At 40.1% G+C, this 21,652-nt stretch overlaps 2 protein-coding genes and 1 long non-coding RNA gene across 3 annotated transcripts in view; 1 reads left to right on the plus strand and 2 right to left on the minus strand.

The window, feature by feature from the left end:
* The first annotated feature begins 1,569 nt into the window (after window positions 1-1,569).
* serinc4 (serine incorporator 4) lies at window positions 1,570-19,113 on the plus strand. Its single transcript, XM_018692890.2, has 11 exons — window positions 1,570-1,931; window positions 5,379-5,546; window positions 7,275-7,453; window positions 8,642-8,721; window positions 9,076-9,169; window positions 11,416-11,627; window positions 13,409-13,504; window positions 16,380-16,506; window positions 16,616-16,728; window positions 16,817-16,970; window positions 17,069-19,113. The coding sequence occupies exons 1-11, from the start codon at window positions 1,812-1,814 to the stop codon at window positions 17,274-17,276; spliced, it is 1,551 nt and encodes a 516-aa protein (XP_018548406.1). The 5' UTR covers window positions 1,570-1,811; the 3' UTR covers window positions 17,277-19,113.
* On the minus strand, window positions 7,769-12,712 carry LOC108894276 (uncharacterized). Its single transcript, XR_001962793.2, has 3 exons — window positions 12,452-12,712; window positions 9,937-10,068; window positions 7,769-9,154 (listed from the first exon to the last, which is right to left on the minus strand). It is a non-coding gene; the product is annotated as an uncharacterized LOC108894276 (long non-coding RNA).
* Window positions 18,227-21,652, minus strand: part of adamtsl5 (ADAMTS like 5) — a 34,284-nt gene continuing 30,858 nt past the window's right edge. The window contains exon 13 of the mRNA XM_018692889.2: window positions 18,227-21,646. Coding sequence (XP_018548405.1) covers window positions 21,312-21,646 — 335 coding nt within the window. The 3' untranslated portion in view covers window positions 18,227-21,311. The remainder of the gene's footprint in view (window positions 21,647-21,652) is intronic.

A 21,652-nucleotide genomic window follows, 5' to 3' on the forward strand; every position in this document is an offset into this window, starting at 1 on the left:
GTCCTGTCTGGGCTGGTGAAGGTCATCTTGACTGAGAGGAGGGCTGAACAACGACAGGATTATCCCGGCGCTCCGCCCTGCACACTAACCCAAATCTAATCTGACTCTCTCTTCACGCACTCAGCGCTTTTTAAACAGCAAACACACACACACACACACACACAGAGAAAATAACCTCAGTATTTCTACTGCTTGTCACTGACATACCCGAGTCTTTAAATACAGTATATCCAGCTCCTTTGTCATTTTGATTCAGACCAACATCAGGTCATTATCTTTACAGTAAGTTTGGACCTAACATCAACTGTAGAACACTTGAACAACAACTTATTATCACAGAGATGTCACCAAAATTTAAAAATCTGAGGAATCTTAAGGATTAATCACTACAATTAACCTGAATTCAACCATAAAAGCCTCTTTCATGGTCTGTCTTATATACTGCGAATCACATATCTGAGCTTTTAAAATGATCCTCAGTTTTAACAAACCAGTTCACTGATTAATTTATCTAAAGATGCATAAAACAGCAAGAAGTCTTCATAAATACTGTACAGTGTGGGCAGAGAAAATGGCGAGTTAGACTGTGCAGTCTTAAGAAATGTGTTAAATCAATGTAAAATCATGTCCAGAATGAGATTCACACAGAACATAAATACAAACAAGGCTGCAGGTCGCCAAAACAAGTAGAAAACTACAGTTGGAAACATCCGAGAACAGCAGGAAAGCTTGCACATATTGTTAAATTGATAAAAATTTAGCTGCCTTTTGAACAACCTAAGATTATTCATTCCAAAAGACAGGTTGAAAAATTCTATCAGATCATGTATGAAAATAGTGAATTTCAAGTGGAAATGAGAGTTAAGATATTAATTTTAAGTTTATCTGCTGGGTGCCGTTTCAGTTCTCCTAAAACATCCACTGGCCTGTTCATTATTAAACTGTGACCACATCTACTAATGCACCATGCCTCTGCTGATCCCATCACAGACAACCCTGCGTTCGGTCCGTCCCACTGTTTCTGGGTCGTACTGCAGTCATGATAACTTGTTAGGATTATGGATGTGGCCTCTTTCTGTGAGTGACACAGAGAGACTCAGACTTAGACAAGGTCTGGGGGGTTGGGGGGAAGGGGAGGAGGGTAGGTCAACAGGTGCAGCAGGTGCAGCAGGTGCAGCAGGAGGCTGTTAGATGTCAGGCATCAGCATCTAGAAATCACACGGGGTAATTGTTTAATTTCCCCAGTCTGGATTAAACACAACTATTGCCCAATCCCATTGTACTGTGGGGTTTGTGCAGCACTGGGGGGAAGGGAGGGAGGGACAGATGGGACTGACACATGGTCCCTGTCGAGCCTCCCCCTCCTCCTCCTCCTCCCCACCCCCTCCTCCCCTCACAGACTCTCTGCCTAATCTGACCGGGTAGGACATGGGGAGGATGGGGGAGGGCATTGGGCATTCTCAACCACCTCTCCCTCTTTTCTGGCAGCACCCAACACAGCCGCAGAGCCAAAGCACACAGGATATGGGCAAAAAAAACAACTTATTCCCCTGAGGGGCTGGACTCAGAGGAGCCTGGACCGGTGCTCATGCTGAGACTCTCGGCTGCAGGGAGCCCAGTCGGACTAGATTCACCACTAATCCAGCATAAGGAGAGAGTACGGACATCCTGCTGGGTTGAGCGTTGTGGCTTTTACTTTTTATTTTTTATTTTCTAAGAGGCCAGTTACATGTTGTGTTCTGGCCTCTTTGAGGATGTGAGGATGTCATCTTTGCAGACCCTCTGAGGAAGCCTGTTTGTGCTGGAAGTTCATGGCCAAATGTAGGGTCGTGGTGCCCGAGGAAAAGCAGTTTAGGGACGCAATGTCGGCCACACAGGGGATGAACCGCAGCGGCATGTACAATTACTTCCTCAACATGTTGGCCTATCAGGTGAGAGCAGCGCAGGAGGCAGTGACTGCAGCTGGAGTTTGAAGTTTTCAGTGTCAGTTTGGTATTGACTGTAAATATTAACTCTGGAGTTGATTTTATCAATAATAACACTGGTTGAGAGAATAGATTATTTAAAATGGCACTGAAGTGTGAGATTTCAAATCATACTACAATACAATACAATACTACAATTCTACATCTACTGTGGTTTGGACTGTACCTCATTTGTATGTTGCTTTGGACAAAAGTGACTGCCACATGATAATATAATAATAATATATGATAATAATAATAATATTTACTGAAGAGGTATAGTGTTCTAAGTATAGTAACCTGGCCACTGTTGCTCAAACAGGAGGAAAGTGGTCTTTTGGAAAGGGCACCATGTTGTTTTCTAAATATTTCAACAACTATTGAATGTACAGATTGATGTGAATTTTTGTACCGACATTCATGTTCCCCAGAGAATGGATCCTATATTTGGATGGATTAGTATGAAAGTTACATCAGATATTTTCAGGATGAGTTGTGCTAACATTGGTAATGCTCTGAGTTTTCATCTAGCCCCAACATTAGGTCCAAATTTATATCCAGTAATTTGGTTGTTGAGCAGATACCTGTAAAACTAACAACAATCCCCTTACTTAGTGTTTTGTGCTAATCAGGAAAGGTTAGCATGCTAATGTGTTAGTTAATTAAGATAGTGACCATGACACTGTACCTGCTAACATCAACATGTTAGCATGCTAACCATTTAGCTCAAAGAGTTGCTGAGCCAAAGTACAACCTCCCAGTGCTGCAAGCACAACTATAGGCTCTTTCTATATTTTTACCATGTCACAAACATTTTGGTAATTTTATCACAAAAGTAGGACAAGAAGTAAAAACATCATCTGGTCATATCTCACCAGGTGTCCTCTGGTTCCCCTCCTCTTACTCTTATTAGGGCACTTAAGGATGATGCATTTAAAGCAACTGAGTCAGGAGAATTATGGAGGAAATGAAGGAAAATTCAGTGTGCCATTATTCTGTAGGTTAGCACTTGTGGCTGCTGTTCTGCAAAAGTTACACGTCATTTTGTGGATTTTAGCAATGATCAGGTGTAGAATAAGACACTGTGTACAATATAACGTAGTGTGTTCGGTCTACATTCATTTTCAGATTAAAATTACATGAAAAAGTCAGAATTTGAATAAAAAAATTTTTTAACTTAGGTAACTTAATCTTAAAGAAGGCATAAATAAACCAGGAAGAAAAATAACAAGTGATAAGCACAAAACAGGGTAATCACATCCTCTTTTTAAGTCACGTCAAGTCATACTAAATATATAATATTTTAGTACCCAAATATGTCATGAAAGTAAGGAAAGTATTAAAAAGTTATTATAATAAAAGTGAAACTGAAGTTACATTATTCAAAAATTTTATTAGTACCCCTGTGACTGTAAGTAACCTTCAGTCATTTAGATTTTCATTCCTTACACTGGAATTCCTATTTCAACCCAAATCAATATACTTGAAATCAATACTAAAACATACAGTTTATGAAATAAATGCAGAGATTCACTGCTGTATATGAAGAAAGGTAAATGTGGATCACTGGTGCATTAACAATGTGATTCATGAAGGATTAGCTCTCAGATTAGCTCCCTGAATACATGGAAAGATGCAAGAGATCTTATAATCCTCTCCAAACAAACAACTGGACTGTCCGTGTTTAAACATCCTGATTTGAAAAGGCGGTCTTCTGCATTTTGCAAAACTTGCACAATGCTTGAATCGGGTCAGGATGCTCTTCAGATAGTCTCCACAGCAGACCTAACACACCAGTGTTTGGCCTGAATATACAGTATGACCCAATGTATTATTTATCAAAGTGATTTTTCTGTGTTGATATCCAATCTGAGCTCCCTAGCCTACTGCAACAACTTCACCAATAATCCTGTATTATGAACCTTAAACTAGGCCAGAGACAGACATGTGCAGAGGTTAGGACAATCATAAAACACCTGGCTGTCTGTTGAGATGAAGATCAATAAAGATTGTACATACAATTTTCCCCATGTTGGTTTGCTGTGTTTATAACAACAAACTGAAGCACCACAGCACCAATATTCAGCACAGAAACTGGTTTGTTGAGTCTGCTTAAAGTAACATTTAACTCAGTGATATAGAGAATTGTACTACTGACTATATAAGTACATTGCTGAGTATACATTTAGCCACAGAGTTTATAAATGGGAGATTATTAAAATAAAAATGCCTTGTGTGGCAGCAAACAGTAATATTAACCAGGAAATGGTTGAATGCTAACATTAGCTGTTGTCTGAGAGAGGCTAATGGGTTATCAAAAGTTGAAATATGGCCTGATGTCTATTGTCTTTTCAGTTGCTGATCAACTGTGGAGCAATGAAATGATAACAATTCGTCTGATTGCCTACTTTTGGAACACAACAGTATAATATTATCCTTTTGCTTACTGTATTTGAGCTTCCCAGCCTGGGTGTGACATCAGGGGAAAATGGCCGCTATGTGAATATGATGCATTGAGGATCAATAAGGGCAAAAAAACTATGCCATAGATGGAGGAAAGATACTCTCTAAAGATGGAGATGAAATATGGGCAAACTGTCCCTTCAATCATGTTTCATCTCGTACAGGATCAAATAATTTTTGAGCTACTGTGCACGATTAAAGCTCTATTTTTATTCAGTCTTCCCTTCAATGAGAAGATGGATAAGCTTCTCTGCATTATCCATCAGATTATAGCCTGCACGTGATGAGAAATAATACTGTATATCTGGATCCTCTGAATGCACTCTGTGCATGCATTCACAAATCATACAGTGTAGTACAGGCCACACATTTGTCCCAGATTTCTACTTTGCATTTTATTTTATGTGACTAATTCCCAGACACTGAAAATCACTGAACAGAGAAATACTTCCACTTTCACAGAGCTGAAACCATTTTCCCTACCCCACACATCATCCTGTGACCCTGAAAATACAGACCTCTACACTGTAATCTGCTGAGTTTGCTGAAACATCAGACAGATGTGCAGGCAGGTTTTGCCTCCTTAGATTTAGTTCAGGATCAGCAGTGATGGGCTTACGTCCAGTTGTCCACAGCCCTGATTTACCAGAATCAGAACCAGCCAGATGCTGCTGGACTCATTATATTAATCTGCCACCAACCGCGTCCCTGCCAAATACTTTGTCAGTGCAGGCTCTCTGATTACGCGACTCCCCAAAGTCTTCAGCCTGTTTGACGTTAGATTTCCACTTGTTGGAAATGAATCATGAATCTCATACTGTGCATACACTGTTTAAGTATTGTGATGGAGAGTCTAGTCTCTTCTACTGTTTTTCTTCTTTATTAGAGTGTGTTTATATGGTTGTGTGTGTGTTTGGATGCTGAGCTGCCTCTGTCTTCTCCTCACCTCAGGTATGCTGCTGCTGTGGACCGGCTCCCTGCTCCCTCTGCTGTGCCTTCTGTCCCCCAGTCAAATCCTCCACCAGCACGCGGGTCATGTACACCCTCTTCCACATCATGAGCTGCGCTGTCTCCTGCCTCATGCTGTCCCGTACCGTCTCTGAGCTCGTCAGGGAAAATGTGAGAACTGCATTCTTACTCTCTGTGTCATGTTTGGTTAATTTATTTTACATGAGGAGCTGTGACTATATGCTAAGGGTGATGGTCATCAAAATGGCCACCACCAAAGAAATGAAATACAACCATAACAACTAATAATCTCCTGCTAGACATCTGGCAACAGAACAGGAGAACTGTATAATGATTCTGTGCAAAAGTACTGACACAAATAACTCACCTCAAAAACATAATGATAGAAAGCAGTTCAGCTCTGCAGTCCAAGATGGTTTGTGATTGGCTGCAGGTCAACAGATACAACAGGACAACAAACAGCTGGGACACATTTAATAATTAACAGAGAAAATGAATTTCATTTCAGTCAAATGGCAAAAAAACATAAAAATAGGCGATTAAGACCCAAGTCACTGTAATGTGACCTTTGGACAGTAGTGGAATATTTAACATTACAATATAAAAATACTCAATTACAAGCAAAAGTCCTACATTATCAATATCAGTGTAAGTATTAGCCAAATTTACTGAAAGCAACATTATGTAACTAATTTACATTAAAATAATAGTTTGAATCATTTTGATGGTTCACTGACTTGAAATAAGGAGAATAGAGCCTCTGTCATTCCCAGTCTGCTCCCTGAACACCTGTTCTTGTTCTATGTTCTCTGGTGAGCAGGTGATCTCCCTCTAACTGAGTGATAGTCAGTGGAATCAGGTCCAGCAAGTTCAACAGTAATGCTGAAATATAGATCAGTTAAAAAGACTTAGAAGTCATTAAAAAGCAGCGTTCATCTCCGATATTCATCAAGGAAACTTTGAAAATATCAAGAATTATAAACAGTGTTTGGTGTTTGTTACAGCACCTCCTGCTCCAGACTCTGGGGATCATTGATAGTATATTCTATTTACTAGCTTCAGACCAACACAGTTGTCATTTTCAGATCCAACGCCAGATCCTATATAAACAACACCCACGTTGTTTTTCACGTCTTTTTATACCTATCACCTGTTGTCTGTGGCCAATCAGGGAGGACCTCTGGAGTTAGTGCCACTTTGACCCAGGTGGCAACAATCCCCCCTCGTTTGGAGATAAATGTTACTTAATTGTTCTCTGATGAAAATATGAATCAGATTTTTACTCCAACAAGAGACAAAATGAAAACATATATACGGTTAGTGAATATGATACACAGGTAAACATCCCCTTCTGTGACACCTTCAGAAGAAAACATAACTCACAAAGACATTTCAAAGGGGAAGTGCACTCCTTTTTCTTAAAGGGAGGTCAGGGAATTTAAGTCCCCCTACAGAAAAACCTATGTGAGAAAGACTAAACACAACAAGCATTTTTCAAACATCACAAGTTCACGAGTCAATTAAATGTCAAAGAGGATGGTGCATCTTCTTTCAGACTCAAGGAAATGACACTGAAACTGTGAATGGGGGAGAAGGCTCCATAACACCACATTTAAACAAACAAAAACACTTGAACTGCTGAAACTACTGACATGGTGTTTATAACATCCTGTCCTTAATATTGTGTTGGGAGTTAAGCCAAGAGGAAGAGAGAAGAGCCATAATGTTAGGGTCATTATCTCTAAGTTTACAATTTGTTAAAGTTGATTAATTGATTTTCAGTTTGCATGAAATTTTCACCAACACAGAAACACACACAGATCAGATGAATGGATGCAGTGCTACATAAAATATAAATATGGTGTGTGTGTGTTTCAGGTGCCTTTCTTCAACATGGTGTGTGACCAGGCACACGGTGGAGGCCACTGTGAGATGCTGGTCGGCTACTCTGCTGTCTACAGAGTCTGCTTTGGCACCTCCTGTTTCTACCTGATGATGGCGATATTCCTCATAGACGTGAAGTCGAGTCAGGACTTCAGGGCGCTCATACACAACGGGTCAGTGCAGCAGAGCTTTACCTCATCAAACACATTTTCTAGAATGGGTTTAAATTTTTGGTAACCATCAGAATGGTCTGGGTTATGTGTTGAGTTATGAGTTATTAATCTGGAGGTTACATAACAATTTATCTCATCTGTGCTTTCAGGAATAATAGTGCATGAACAACACTGTTTATTTTTAGACTTTGAATCCCAGGAGCTCTGATTTTTGTGCGTGCACACCAACACAGCATCACAAATGAAATGACCTAAATTCAAACCTGACATCACAAAATTATCAGCAATTTAACTTTTTATTGATCCTGCTAACAGACAGCCAGCCTAAAGAAAGGCATAAAGAGCTGAAAATATCACCTCCCTCCAACATTTTTAGAAGAGAAAATAAACTTAAAATTCCAGAATGTAGCCCCAAAAATCAATCACAAAATGAGAGCAAACTTCTCTCAGATTAATCCTTGCACACATTCACTCAATCTTCCTGTCCTAAAAAATCCCAAATGAAGCTTGGAAAGGCAAAAAAAGTACTAAATCTCTCTGAATTAACAATCAGGTTACAAAGACTTTTATGTAATTTCCCTATTTAGAATGGACCTGATTACATTTAGAAATGTTTCCATGCTGCTCCTGAACTATACACATCTTTAAATACTTCACTACAGTGTGTAAGGAGAAAGTGGTTTTCTCCCTCTGCTCACCTGACCTGGCCTCCTGTTCTATTTAAAGCTCTTTGTTGTCACACTTTCCACCGAGGCGCACTTGATTAGAGCTGTGACGTAGCTCGGATTAGGATTCGACAGACTGGGTTGCTGGTCCTCTCTGGTATAAATCTACTCACAAGAGTCTTAGCGGTGCCATGGCGAAAGGTTTCAGGGTCTTTGGCAAAGGTTACAGCTCTTAGTGGTCTGAAGAGGGAAGGGTCAGGTCAGGGAATGAATGACCCAGTGCCCTGCTGGAAACCTCAGATGTCGTTATAAAGACCAGACAGACTTAAATGGTTTTATTGTAGCAGCCAGACTTATTTTATTTAACTAAAGAGCCCACATAGATGAGTGCGTACAGAGTCGATGAAACCTACGACAGAGACTGCATCTTATGAAAATTTGAAAAGGAAATTTTGAGTTGTAGTCTGAATGTTCGACTTTTGAAATGAAAGTCTGTTTCCTGTTTCTGTTTGCTGTGTTTCAGTTTCTGGTTCTTAAAGTTCATCACCCTGCTTGGGATGTGCACCGCTGCCTTCTTCATCCCAACAGAATCCTTCCTGCACGGTGAGAAACTGAGCAGAGGATGTTCACCATCAGTCTGCTGGGACTCATCTGAAAATAAATCCCTACTGTGGTGGTGATGATGTTGCTGGCGCACGTTTCTCTGATCCTGCTAGAGGGCAGCAGAGACTCACTCCTGAAAATACTCACCAGGTTGACTGCTGTGAATTATTGGACCATAAATCTCTGAAGTTAGATTTCACTTTGTTTGGGAACAATAAATCTGATGGTGATACAAGCCTGATATCAGAGCTGATTCATGATTTAAACTCTCTCTCCTCCATTCTTTTTATATCTCACTTCCCTGAAATAAATCAGAGGATGATGTTTCTTCTTTCTCTCCCTTTCTTCCCTCAGCTTGGCATTATGTTGGTGTGGTGGGAGGATTTGCCTTCATCCTCATCCAACTCATCCTCATCACAGCTTTTGCACACACCTGGAACAAGAACTGGTGAGTGAGAGCGCTATACGAATACAATTTCTAAAACAAACCAGTGACAGATGTGGCCAAAAGTACATGGACACACTTGTCTTCAGACCTAACCTCAACCCCATCCACCTCCTTTGGCATGAACTGGACCACTGCCTGTGAACCAGACCATATCACCCAACATCACTGTCGGACCTCACTAATGCTCTTATGTCTGAAATGAGAACAAATCCCTGCAGCCTGGTTCAACATCTGGTGGGGAGACTGAACCAGAGTGGAGGCTGCTAGAGCAGCACATTAAAGCACATGGAGCTGGATAGAAATATCTTATAAACACATACAGGTGTAATTTCCACATATACTTTTACATATACTTTTCAGGCCAGTTGTTACCTTTACCAAAACAAGGTTAATAATAAAGGAAAAGTGCAGCCATGTGATTGTAAAGCTTCTGACAAAAGAAATGTTTTCTGGTGGCAGAAGAGGTTCAGTAATTGGTGGGAAAGTTAATGTAACTGTTGCTATCCAGTGAAAACCATGTATCTAATAATTTGTGTAGGAGTCGGAGTGCCGACCGTAAACCATGGCATCGCCAAGTTTGAGTCTGATGTTGAATCTTGTCACATGTTGTACCACATGTCAAAGGCCGAAAGAGAAACGAAAATAATAAATGAAAACATAAACCCCACTGGATTAGCTGAAAAAATGTTAAACAGGTCTGTTTTACATGGTTCTCATGGGACTCACAGGCAATGATGTTTAATTTAAGGTTCCTCACAGTTTCTTACCTGCACTCACATACAGACTGGAGCCTGGTTCACATCTGGAGAAAAGAGTCTCTCTCTTCTTTACTTGTGATGACGGATTCACCTTCTGTCCAGCAGAGCTGTGTAAATCATGGAGGCTGACCTCACCAGCATCTGTCCCAAACAGACAGACAGACAGACAGACAGACAGACAGAAGTCCTACTTTTTTTACAAATTTTGTTGGCTTGGTTTCAGTTTTACTCTTTAGAACCTACATTTTTATTTTACAGTAATTCTTCATTTAAAAAAAAAAATCTGAGCAGCAGGAACTAGTTCTCATTACACATACATGGACTTTAACATTTATTTTCATTATCAAGTGAGTATTTTTCAATTAATAAATTGTTTTGCCTATAAAAAATAGTGAAAAACTTTTTTATTGATTATAGTTTTCTACAGCCCTCATGGAATGTCTTCAAACATCTTGTTCAGACCAAAATATTCAGTTTCTAATCGATATGTGATTATATGTAAGAAAAGCTCCATATGTTTTTTATTTTCTTGTTTATATACTTAACTTGCTCATTTGTTTTTCTGCTTAATTTATTCTGTCTTTTATTTTATTGTTTGTTTGCCTGCTTGCTTTTTATATTCGCTTATTTGTTTGTGTATTTTATCCCTTGTCATGTCCTCATTCATCCAGCCAGACTCGTCCTCTGACAGCCAGCTTGTCCCAGATGTTATTTACTGTGTCCAGCTGTTGCTGTCAGTCTCTCTCAGCCACCTCCATGGTGACATGGCAGAGTTGTAGCTACGACGACTAAGAGGATTTATTCATTCAGGACCTTTTCCAAGGCAAACGCACAGAACTAAAAATCCTCTAATTCCCCTTACAGCATGTCAAAGGAATACCTTCTGAAATCAAATGTTAGCTTCTACATCACCCATCGTTGCTGAAAAAGTCCAATACATGGCTCATTATCTCCTGTAACTCCTAAACATCAGTGGTGTCTTTTACCACTTATCAGTGTCTTCTTTTCTGAGCTTCTACTTTATAAGATTAAAGTCCCTATGGGTTGGATTTGAAAATGTCTGGCTTTTCTTATTTCTGACCATAAAAGAAACAACCTCTGAGATGAATGGTCAGAAATTTTCTCTGGGTTTTCTTATAAAATGCCAAGAGATTAACCTGAAAAATGCTATAATCACAGAGTAGCTCACCACAGAGGGACTTCAAGATGTTATTAGGTTGTGACAGTATTTTCACTCAAGTAAATGCAGTAATTCATGAGAAAATCATGATTCATGAAAAAATCAAAACAAATTCAGAGAAATCATCATGGATAAATCCTTTGTACCTTGACTTGTGCTTTAATTTATAGCAACATTCATTTAAATCTCAGCAGTTCATGTGTTGAACAGGAGTAAAAACACAACACTTTTGGTGGAAATAACATTATTCTAAACCTTCAGGATGTGAAGCTGAAGCCCTCACTCTGTCCTCTGTGTTGCTGTGTCAGGTTGACCGGGGCGGCAGAAAATAAGCGCTGGTACCTGGCAGTGATGTGCGCCACCCTCTTCTTTTACACCATCGCCACCATGGCCTTCACCTTCATGTACAAGTACTACACCCACCCCATCGCCTGCCACTTCAACAAGGCCCTGCTGTGGATCAACCTGGGGCTCTGCGGCCTCATGTCCTTTATTGCTGTCACTCCGTGTGTGAAGCAGAGTGAGTTGATGAAACACACTCAACACGTCTGTCATCGATTCTCGGCAGTGAAATAACACTTTGTCCATTTTTCCTGCTGTACAAACATCCCCCTGTTGAGTGTGCTGCTGCAGATAATAATAATTAGATGTAAGGTAATATCTGTTGGTCTCTTTAAAAACAAAAAGTCGACTGCAGGCCTGCTCTGTCTGCACATGTCTGAGTTTTACGATTGAAACATACAGCTGGCAGCAGAGATGAGAAATAACTACAATAAGTACATTTACTCGAATACAGGGCAATTTACTGTTGGTTTACTTGACTATATTTTCTTTTTAGGAGAATTTATTGACTATAAGTCCACTTTGATAACACTATTAATTTTAAACATTATGTAAATTTGACCACCACTATATCCATTTAGTAGCTTCTCATTTAATATCACTTCATCTCCATTAACAGATTTTTTTTTTTTTTGCAGTTATGTTAAAAAGAGTTATGACACCCTTCTCCACCTGTAGAGATGCTTTAGTCCATTCAGATACATAAAAATACCCAACTGCATAATAAGGTTTCTGTCCTGGAGGATGAGAAACTTCTTCATATTCAGTTCATTGAAGCTTTTTGTTCATTTTTTGAACAAATTTAGATCACAAAATGCAAAGATTTTTAAAAGTGTGCACATCAGTTTAAACTGACTAAACAACAAAATAAATACTGATAAATTCCTTAAATATCTTTTGAAAAGTTCAAATTAAATATTTAGTCATTATCTATACCTCTTATCCTTAACCCTCGGGGGTCTGATACTTTGATCAATATAACACATTTGTGTAGGAACTTACTTAAAAAACTGTCCTGCTGCGCTCTGTTTTGTCTTCACAACGAGTCGTCGTTAAGGATTATAATCCCTCCAGAGGCTGTGTAATCCACCACGGAAACTATACTTCCTTGTTTAGCGTCCTTATTAAACAGTTATTTATGATCGAAAAAACCTTTGCCGTGTTCTGATGAATGAAATTCATGGCAGCCATATTGACTGTGTAAACCAATCACAAACTGTGTTACTGAACTGTGAAAACAGCTGATCCAATGAGAGTCACAATGTGGCAGATCGCTGATTTATGGACATGACTTGTGAGGTGTATGCTGTGTTTTAGTATTTAGAAATCCAGTGTAGCGTGAACTCACACTTCAGAGATAAAATAATGTGTCAAGACAGTAATCTGAAAGCAGTTGGTAAATCTGTGTGCGCTCGGAGAGCCCATGCCTGTAGTGCGCAATTAAAATGATGCTTTCAAAGATCTCTTCAAGTTCAGTTTTTAGAGACTTTGCATGTAGAAGTCTTAGAAATAATAGCAGCTGTATTTTGAACAGTTTTGTGCCACGGAAGTGTATTATTTAACTATTTAACCAAGGCATGTCTGGACTGTGGGAGGAAGCTGGAGTACCCACAGGGAACATGTAAACTCTTAATAGAAAAGCCCCAGATGAACCAGGACTCAAACCTGGATCCTTCCTGTTGTGAGGTGACAGTGCTAACCACTGCACCACTGCACTACCCTCAAATCATATATCTGAATTCAAATAACACCTTTATATTAATGACTCAATAAGTAAATACTCTGAAGAGAACAGCTCTTCTGTTTCAGTTCCCCATCAGTACTTTAGACGTGACTGGTTATGACTAATACTCCACTTTTACTTTAATCATAGTAATGTAGAGTATTTGGATAAGGGGTTATAATATTGCATGTGTGTTACAGGTTATACTGTGACCCTGACTCTCTTTGTCTCTGCAGAGCAGCCTCGGTCGGGGCTCCTTCAGGCCTCCATCATCAGCTGTTATGTCATGTACCTCACTTTCTCTGCTCTATCCAGCCGCCCGCCAGAGAAAGGTACGTTAACTAACCAGACACAGAGCATAAGCACAGCAGCAGATCTCTGCAGCTCCACTGAGACATGGTGTCTCTGTCCTGTGTTAACACTGACACTGAAAAAGCTTTGACATGAATATGAACACTTTTGAGGATTTATTCAAGGTTATGAGAAGCATATGGTGTGGGAAATGAGAGGAAGAGGCATTTCCTTTCATGGTGAAACATGTGGACATGGGAATACTGTACCAGACTTGGAAAAATCTGAACCTATCCTGTATTTTCATCAGTGTATGTAATCCTCTCTTCATGAAATGTATCAAAAATTGTTTGGTTGAACCTCACCATCCTGTACGACTTCTTGCTGAGGAGCGCACACACTCACAAACACACACATTCGTATGGTAAAATCCTCCATAATTTGCTTTTACTTTTCTCATAATGACTCACCTGTTGGCTCCAGGTAAGACAAAGAGCCTCCACATGACTGAGACATTAGTGCAGCGCCTTGTCAGGGGCCCCCGTCTTATCCGGGGTTTACATCTAAATGGAACACATGCAAATATAGATGAACACCACACACACACACACACACACACACACACACACACACACACACACACACACAGATAATCTGGGATCAGATGTGCTCTGACATGCTGCCTGCTGGGCTGGTGGCCTGTGGTGAGGGCAGACTGAAGGATATTTGTTTCACATTCCTCATGGATCCATTGACAACATAATAACACAGGAATACAGCCTGGCAGCGTCATTACATATGTTCTCACACAGATCGTCCTCTGAACTAATGACAAACTGAACATTCGTCCATTCTGGCAAAAATCTCACAACATAACAAGCATGTGTGGTCTGCGCTGCACGAGTGCTTTGAACTGTTGTCCAAATTTATTAGAAATATTGTGAATCTACAACCAACTGAAGCCACAGAGCAACTCCAGCAAAATGTTAAACCTGAATCAAACTTTGCCACCATGCAGCGTCATCTGTCAAGATGCTGTGTGTGCATGCAAACACACATTTTTTGGCAAATGCCATATTTCAGCTGTTTTTATGCATCATGACAAAAGACAAATTTACTTTCCCACTGGAAAACATTTCCAGAGGTGTCAGTGATTTGTGACTCCAGATGAACTTTTTGGATTGTTGTCCACCTGATACCATAAACAACACACCTCCACCAGCGCCCATTAAGGATGCTTTCCTCTGTGAAGGAGCAAACTTTTCAAAAACACCCTAAGATGTTGTGGGAGGTGACTAACTGGTTCTCATAGATTTTGTTAATGAAGGTGACAGTAGGTTAGTTCATAAAATGACCATTATATTCAGATATTTGATGCAGCTGTCTCTCTTGATTTACTTGCTGTTATTAACAGAGACATAACATAGGTGTGTGTGTGTGTGTGTGTGTACAGTATGAGTGAGTACAGTAGGTGTGGGTGAGAGTCCCGGGGCAGCGCAGGACATTGTAGCAACTTGTTGAGAAAATATGCACTCTGAGTCTGCTATAAAAACACCTTTTCAATGCATGACTGTGAACTGCACACACACACACACACACACACACACACACAGCTTTACACACTCAACTGCTCGGTAATATTCAATTTCTACCCACTGTTACTGAGTTGGGTGTGTGGGTGAATGTGCACATTAGACAACGAGATCCATCCTTGTTACTGTCTTCTTAGGTCTTTGTTTACCTAGTGTGTCCCCCGGAAGGCTTATTCTGCTCTATGCCCTCACTCCTCATTATGACACACACACACACACACACACACACACACACACACACACACACACACACACAAGCACAAAGAGTAATCTTTATGTTTCTGAGAGGAAGAATTGGTCTGAAGTGCAACTGAAAAGACACAGCTCAAAGGACAGGACATGTTCTCTCTTCCTTGATGACTCTTGACTCTTGAAGTGTATGTGTGTGTGTGTGTGTGTGTGTGTGTGCGCGCGTGTGTAATATAGTCTGAGTCCTGTAATTAGCCATTGTTTTCACTGAGCTCAAGCTTCTCTTTCCCCCACAACACACAAACACAAAAACTTCTCAGGAATCCACAGCCAGCCGAAACGACCCTCTGGAGGTTGGGCTGGATTTCTGTGTGTTTTCAAGTGTGTGTGAGTGTTTGGATGTTTGAGCTTGTGCACATGCATGTGCATGTGTGAGCATTACAGTACATATTTGTGAGTGCTCTGTATTCACCTCCAGAGAGTGTCCAGAGGGTGAGTTAATAAGAGAGAGTCCCAGAAGAGAGAGTGCAGCCGAGGCCCCTTTTACAAGAAAGAAAGGAATTTCCTCAGAAATGAAATGAAGGAGAAGGAATGAAGAAAGTGACAAAACAATTTAAACTGTATGTAGCACCTTTTCTTTTTGGAGCTGCCACAGGAAACACTATGCTGTAAGATCCAAATAAATGTAGATTTATGTTTACAAAGGTTGCAGCCCCTTTGAGTCATAGAATTGAAATTAGTATCTGCCAATAAAATCAGACAATTTAAAACATTTGCTTTATAGTAATTAAGTTGTGTATATAATTACAGTAAATCACTGGTGAACATGACAGGTGCTGTGCACTACAAATCTATTGTCTTTTTTGGTTTTACACAGACATTTGACATATTTTCTGTCGTAATATTTGCAGAGGTCGTGTGTTTTTCCAGTTTACATATTCTAATCTTTACTGTTTCAGATGAACTGTGCTTTCTGGTACACAGTAATATGGACTGTGAATCTATTTATTTTGTAAGTGTCCTCCGGTCTCACTGCTGAGAACTGCCACAAATCATTTTCTGTTGAGAAACCAAAGAAAACAGTTCCTTGTATAATCGACCCTCTCGTACTGTACTGTGTTCCTCTCTCTGTCAGTGGTGTACCAGGGCATGAACATGACCGTCTGTTACCCCAGTGTGGGACAAGATGGCATCCAGAATGAAGGCAATGCTGTCGCCATCATTGGAGCTGCCATCATGTATTGCTGTGTTCTCTTTGCGTGGTGAGTGGACTCTTTGTCTTTGAACAGAATGACCTGTATGAAGACTAACACATCTCTGATAGGCGGAAATCTGTTTTGACAGATGTGTTCAAATCTAATTTCTCTGCAGTAATGAAGCTTCCTACCTGGCAGAGGTGTTTGGTCCGTTTTGGATGATTAAGGTGTACCGCTACGAGTTCCAGAAAGCAACCTGCTGCTTCTGTTGCCCCGAGGAAGAGGAAGGTTAGGACAGTTTATCTCAGAAGGACTGTTGCCGGATCTTATTCTTATTTCCACGACTGAAACTCACTGAGAAATTGATCTTTTTCAGCTGAAGAGGAGTTTGTGATTGACGACGAGAACAAAGGCTGTCAGAAGGTTATTCACAATGAGACCCAGAGAGTGGCGTACAGCTACTTCTTCTTCCATTTCGTCTTCTTCTTGGCCTCACTGTATGTGATGATGACCCTCACTAACTGGTTCAGGTTGGTTAACCACACTTCCTAGGTTTGCATTCAGCACTGTCACTGTTTTCACCTAAATACTGGTCTTCTTCTCACTCATGTTTTTGTGATTTCTAAAGCTACGAGTCAGCAGTGTTGGAGACCACCTTCACCCACGGCAGCTGGTCTACCTTCTGGGTGAAGATGTCATCCTGCTGGGCCTGCGTGGTCCTCTATCTCTGGCTGCTGCTGGGCCCTTTGTGCAGCTGTCAGTCCGAATCCAGACCTCGCCGTGCACGCATCAAACGCCGCTCGGCGTCCTCCCGTCACGTCACCGTCAGCGTCTGACAGCCTCTGTGAGGGGGCCAGGCAGGAGGGAGGCGGACACTGCGAGACGTGCACGAGAGGTCAGATGACTCCGAACCTCCTCGTGGTGCCCTGCAGCGGGGAGACTTTCAGGAATGGAGGTCACAAGGGTCAGGGGTCAAAGTCTTACAGAGCTGTGAGAAGGACCAATCAGAAGGCTTGGTGCCCTGTTGATATGTGAAGAACTGATGTTACAGGCTCAACAACATGACATTAAACCACTAACAAGGACTTGACTGTGGTTTGGAAAAACACTTACAGTATGAATTGCCAAAGGGATTAGAAGGGGTGAAATCTCACTCTCTATAATGTGGGAATTACAGTAAGTTGGTGTAAAGATGGAAAAATTAATCAATTTTTACTGTTTAATTTTAGTATTATTTTCAGTTTTTGTCTGTATTTAGACTTTGAATTTTATAAGAGAGGAGGGATTTTAGGTATTTGCTGTAATATTGCTACAGAGGCACATGTTCTGATTATGTTATTCTTTTAAAAGTTTCTGATAAACAAATGAATCTGTCCTGAAAAAGAATGCCCTCTGATGTTAGACAGGCAGTTGATGGTTGTGATCATGAACAAATCTTTCTCAGGTTGAACAAATACAGGAGCTGGTCCTTACAGATGTTTTTCAGCAACTTACAAGAACTGGCTGAATTGTACAGTTAAAGGTTTTCTTTTAAACCAAAAACCATAACAGATGTGTTTGGTTAGAGGCAGAGATTTAGGCTTCTGTCTGTCTGAAATTTTACCTACATTATAATTTATAAATTTTTTTTACAACTTAAAAGTCACATGGAAATTCTAAAGTCCGAACTGAAATTTTGTTTTCCATCAAGTTACCTGTTACATGACACACACATAACATATTTCACTTCAAATTAAGCTACCAAGAAGTTACAGTATAAGTGTTCAATGTTTTGGTCACACTGTAATTACAGAGAATAACTGCATGAGCTTTATTTAACTTAGTGCTAACAGTTACAAACCAGACATTGCACAGACAGAACCAATTTAATTACATGTTTTCATTCAGTTATGAACATTGTCAACCTGTCTACCTGTAAACGAGGCAGCTGCAGGACCAGTTCTTACAACCCAGATGAAGGCTAAAGAGAGATTTGTTCATGTGTTAAAATAAAACTGGAAGTGTCCAGGATCACAGGATTAACCAATTCTCTTTCATGAGATTATTTTTTAAATGCTCAGAGACAGTAGTTCTGACAGAACGACTGAGAGGCAGCTAAACTGAAATGTATGGTGTTCTTCAAAGTTCAACATGAGAGGGTTTGTTTCTAACTGTTGTTTGTTTCATTGGGTGCAAAAATTACTCACAAGGAACAAATATGTTGCTTTACAGTACATCACTCACTTCATTAATAATGTCTAAATAGAGTGAACTGTGACTGTTTACATGATACTGCATTTGTTATTCAGTTTGACACCAGGAGTGCTCAAAAAAAAAAAGAAGGAAAAAAAAAATCCAAAGGGGATAGAAGATTTCTGTCTCATGCCTTCAGATGAAGTAGTCATATCTGCAGGATGCTGAGGTGAACTGTGCTGTGAATCTAAAATAGCCCCGCATAACATCCCCAAAAAGTTCATGTTGATGTTGTTCTGTGGAAACCTGGAAACGTTTTCTCCCCTCTACTAAAGGGAAACTGAGCTGAGTGTCTGTGATGACTTCTACAGTTAATGAACAACTGACTCAGTCAAAAAATATATATGTATACAGTTATATTATTATTTGTTGTCTAGAGCAGTTTTTCCTTTGGTGTAGATGTAAAACCTTTTTGTAAATACATTGTTTTCTTACAAACTCTGCTGTTCTCATGTATGGTCTGTTTAACTGTGTGCTGCGTGTTGAATAACAAGAAATCACTTAAACACGTGTGCTAAGCTTTCAAATTAAAGCAACACTGTGTAACTTTTGCTGCGCAGCAGTGCCCTCTGCAGCCACAAGTGGCAATTTAATGTAGTTGGGTTCTGGAAACAACCCTAGCAATCACTAAACTGGAGCTCCAACCGTGTAATTCCACTCACTGAACTGAAACACAGCCAAACAGTGTATATTATATTCAGGAGGTGGAAATCACTCAGTTAGAGGGAGATCGTACCTGTTCACCAAAGGAGGAACAGGTGTTCATAGCACAGGATGGAAACAACAGAGGCTCCTTACTACAAGTCAGTGAACCATCAAAATGATTCTGCTGTTATTTTAAGATAGTTACGTGATGTTGCTTTAAGTTGCAATACTATAATTTTATATCAAGAAAATGGGTAATTATCATTCAGACACTGCATGGACAAATACACAAGGAAACTCTTTTGGCACACGTAGATGAGGTTTGAGAGAAAATGTGATATTTCAGACCTATAACTAAAGGTGCAGGAGTTAAATATTGAACAGATGGAAACAATTATACTTTTGTATATTTGTAGCTAGTCAGTGCCAAACAATAAAATACTGTATATTTCATACCGTCTTTCATGTATCACAAAACAGACCTGAAACTTTAAAAAATGAATACCACAAAGGAGCAACACAAACAACACTGTGACTTTAAACAAGTGACACAAAATTAACGTGTTATGATTTAAGCTTATTTTTTTTTATATATAAATACATTGTGAAGCAATATGTTGTTAGATATCTTGAGTGAAAGCTAAAAGAAAAATCCACCATCAAAACCTGTCACACAGTTGAACATCAGTCTGAGATGTTCAGTATTTTGTGACTGCACTTGTTGTTTTTGGCAAATCCAAATATATTTTTAATTTCTAAGATGCCTTTCAAGAACATCCAGTACAAACCATATCTAAGCTTTGCTGTATTTGGCTGCAGTTACAAGCACTGTTTAAAATATGATCAGTGGTAGCAGAGTTGGAATCTCTTAATATTGTGAAAGGTCATATCTGCATTACATTTTATGACTGTGGTGGAGAAATTAAGTTCTGAGGTGGGAAGATCAGTTAGTTCTGGAGGGTTTTTTTTTCCCCTCAGTGAAAATTCCCATTTCAAACTTTCCCTAAATTAAATTATAAACTCAGTGTTCCTAAACATAAAAACACTTGCGTCTCATGATACTAAGATTAGGGCTGCCCTCTAAGTTGTCAACACACAAAATGTGATTTGATTACATTTTTTTTAGAAGCCTCAGTTCACACACAGAATGCAGGGTCAACAGTGTGGCAGCTGTAAACTTTACAACCAAGTGTTGTCTTAAAATTACAGAACTACAAAACTAACTGTGATGGGAGTAGAGACGCGATGGAAGGGCAGAGGGCCAGCAGACAGCATGGGGCAGTGCAGTGAACTGAGTTAGTTTATTTAGTTTTTATGTTACGGCAGAAAGTCGACCTCTTCCTTTTATTATGAGAGACTGACCGCAAAAAACAATATTTATGTTGATATTTTAAATCACACAAAACATTTGCAGCTAGAAAAACTCTATTGAGCTTCTGGAAATAACTGGATGAACTCTAACAAATGATTTGGGGAGATGTATGCCCAGAGAGATGCAGAGAATGGAGAGAAAATGGTGTCCAATGGTATTTAAGTAGCTGCTTGAGTGTTTTGAGGTGAATTTTTCTTTTAAGTTTACACACACAAAAATGCAATGATATAAAAAATGTAATGTTTTATCAGCAATAACATAAAGGCCATTTCAGTCAATGTTCTTCTCTTTGGTATGTGTTTAAAGGTGGGCACAACTGTCCACCTAAAGTGCTCTATATGGTACAGTAAGCTGGTCAGGCTTTTAAATAAACATGGAGTCTTTCTGGTTTCTTAATGTGGCGAGTTTCAAATGAGGTTGAATCAGTCTGTCGACAGTCCAACTGTCATCTGTCTCCAGTGACACCACTCTGGAAGTCATCAGGCCATCGCTTTGATCGCACATGTAGTCTGATGATGTTTTGAAGGTCCAGAAATGAAATATTGGAAGTGAATAAAAGCTTCAGTATGAGCTTCATTCTTTGACGTTCGCACACTCACACACACAGAGTTTGTCCCTAGGCTCATCCCCTCAGTTCTGCAGGCTGTTTGGGTCCTCTGTTGCTGCAGAATCTTTCAAGCGGTCGCAGCAGCTCATCCTCTCTGGGTCTGTATGGCACCACGTAGCTCTCCTCCTCCAGCAGGATGCGGTTTAGTGTGTGCTCATAGTTAATGTGACGGCGCACCATCAGTATATACTGTTTCCCCTCCTCCAGGTGAGGACAGTCGCACACATTAGGAACCCACAGGAACTCCCGGTGCTCCAGACGGAAGCGGTTTCGGTACGTGTGGATGATCTGGACATCGTAACGCGTCTCCTCACCTCGGTACAGCTTCCCAAGGACTCTGCCCCGGAAAACTGACA

Source organism: Lates calcarifer, linkage group LG2 (assembly GCF_001640805.2).
Source record: "Lates calcarifer isolate ASB-BC8 linkage group LG2, TLL_Latcal_v3, whole genome shotgun sequence".
Classification (NCBI taxonomy): domain Eukaryota; kingdom Metazoa; phylum Chordata; class Actinopteri; family Centropomidae; genus Lates; species Lates calcarifer.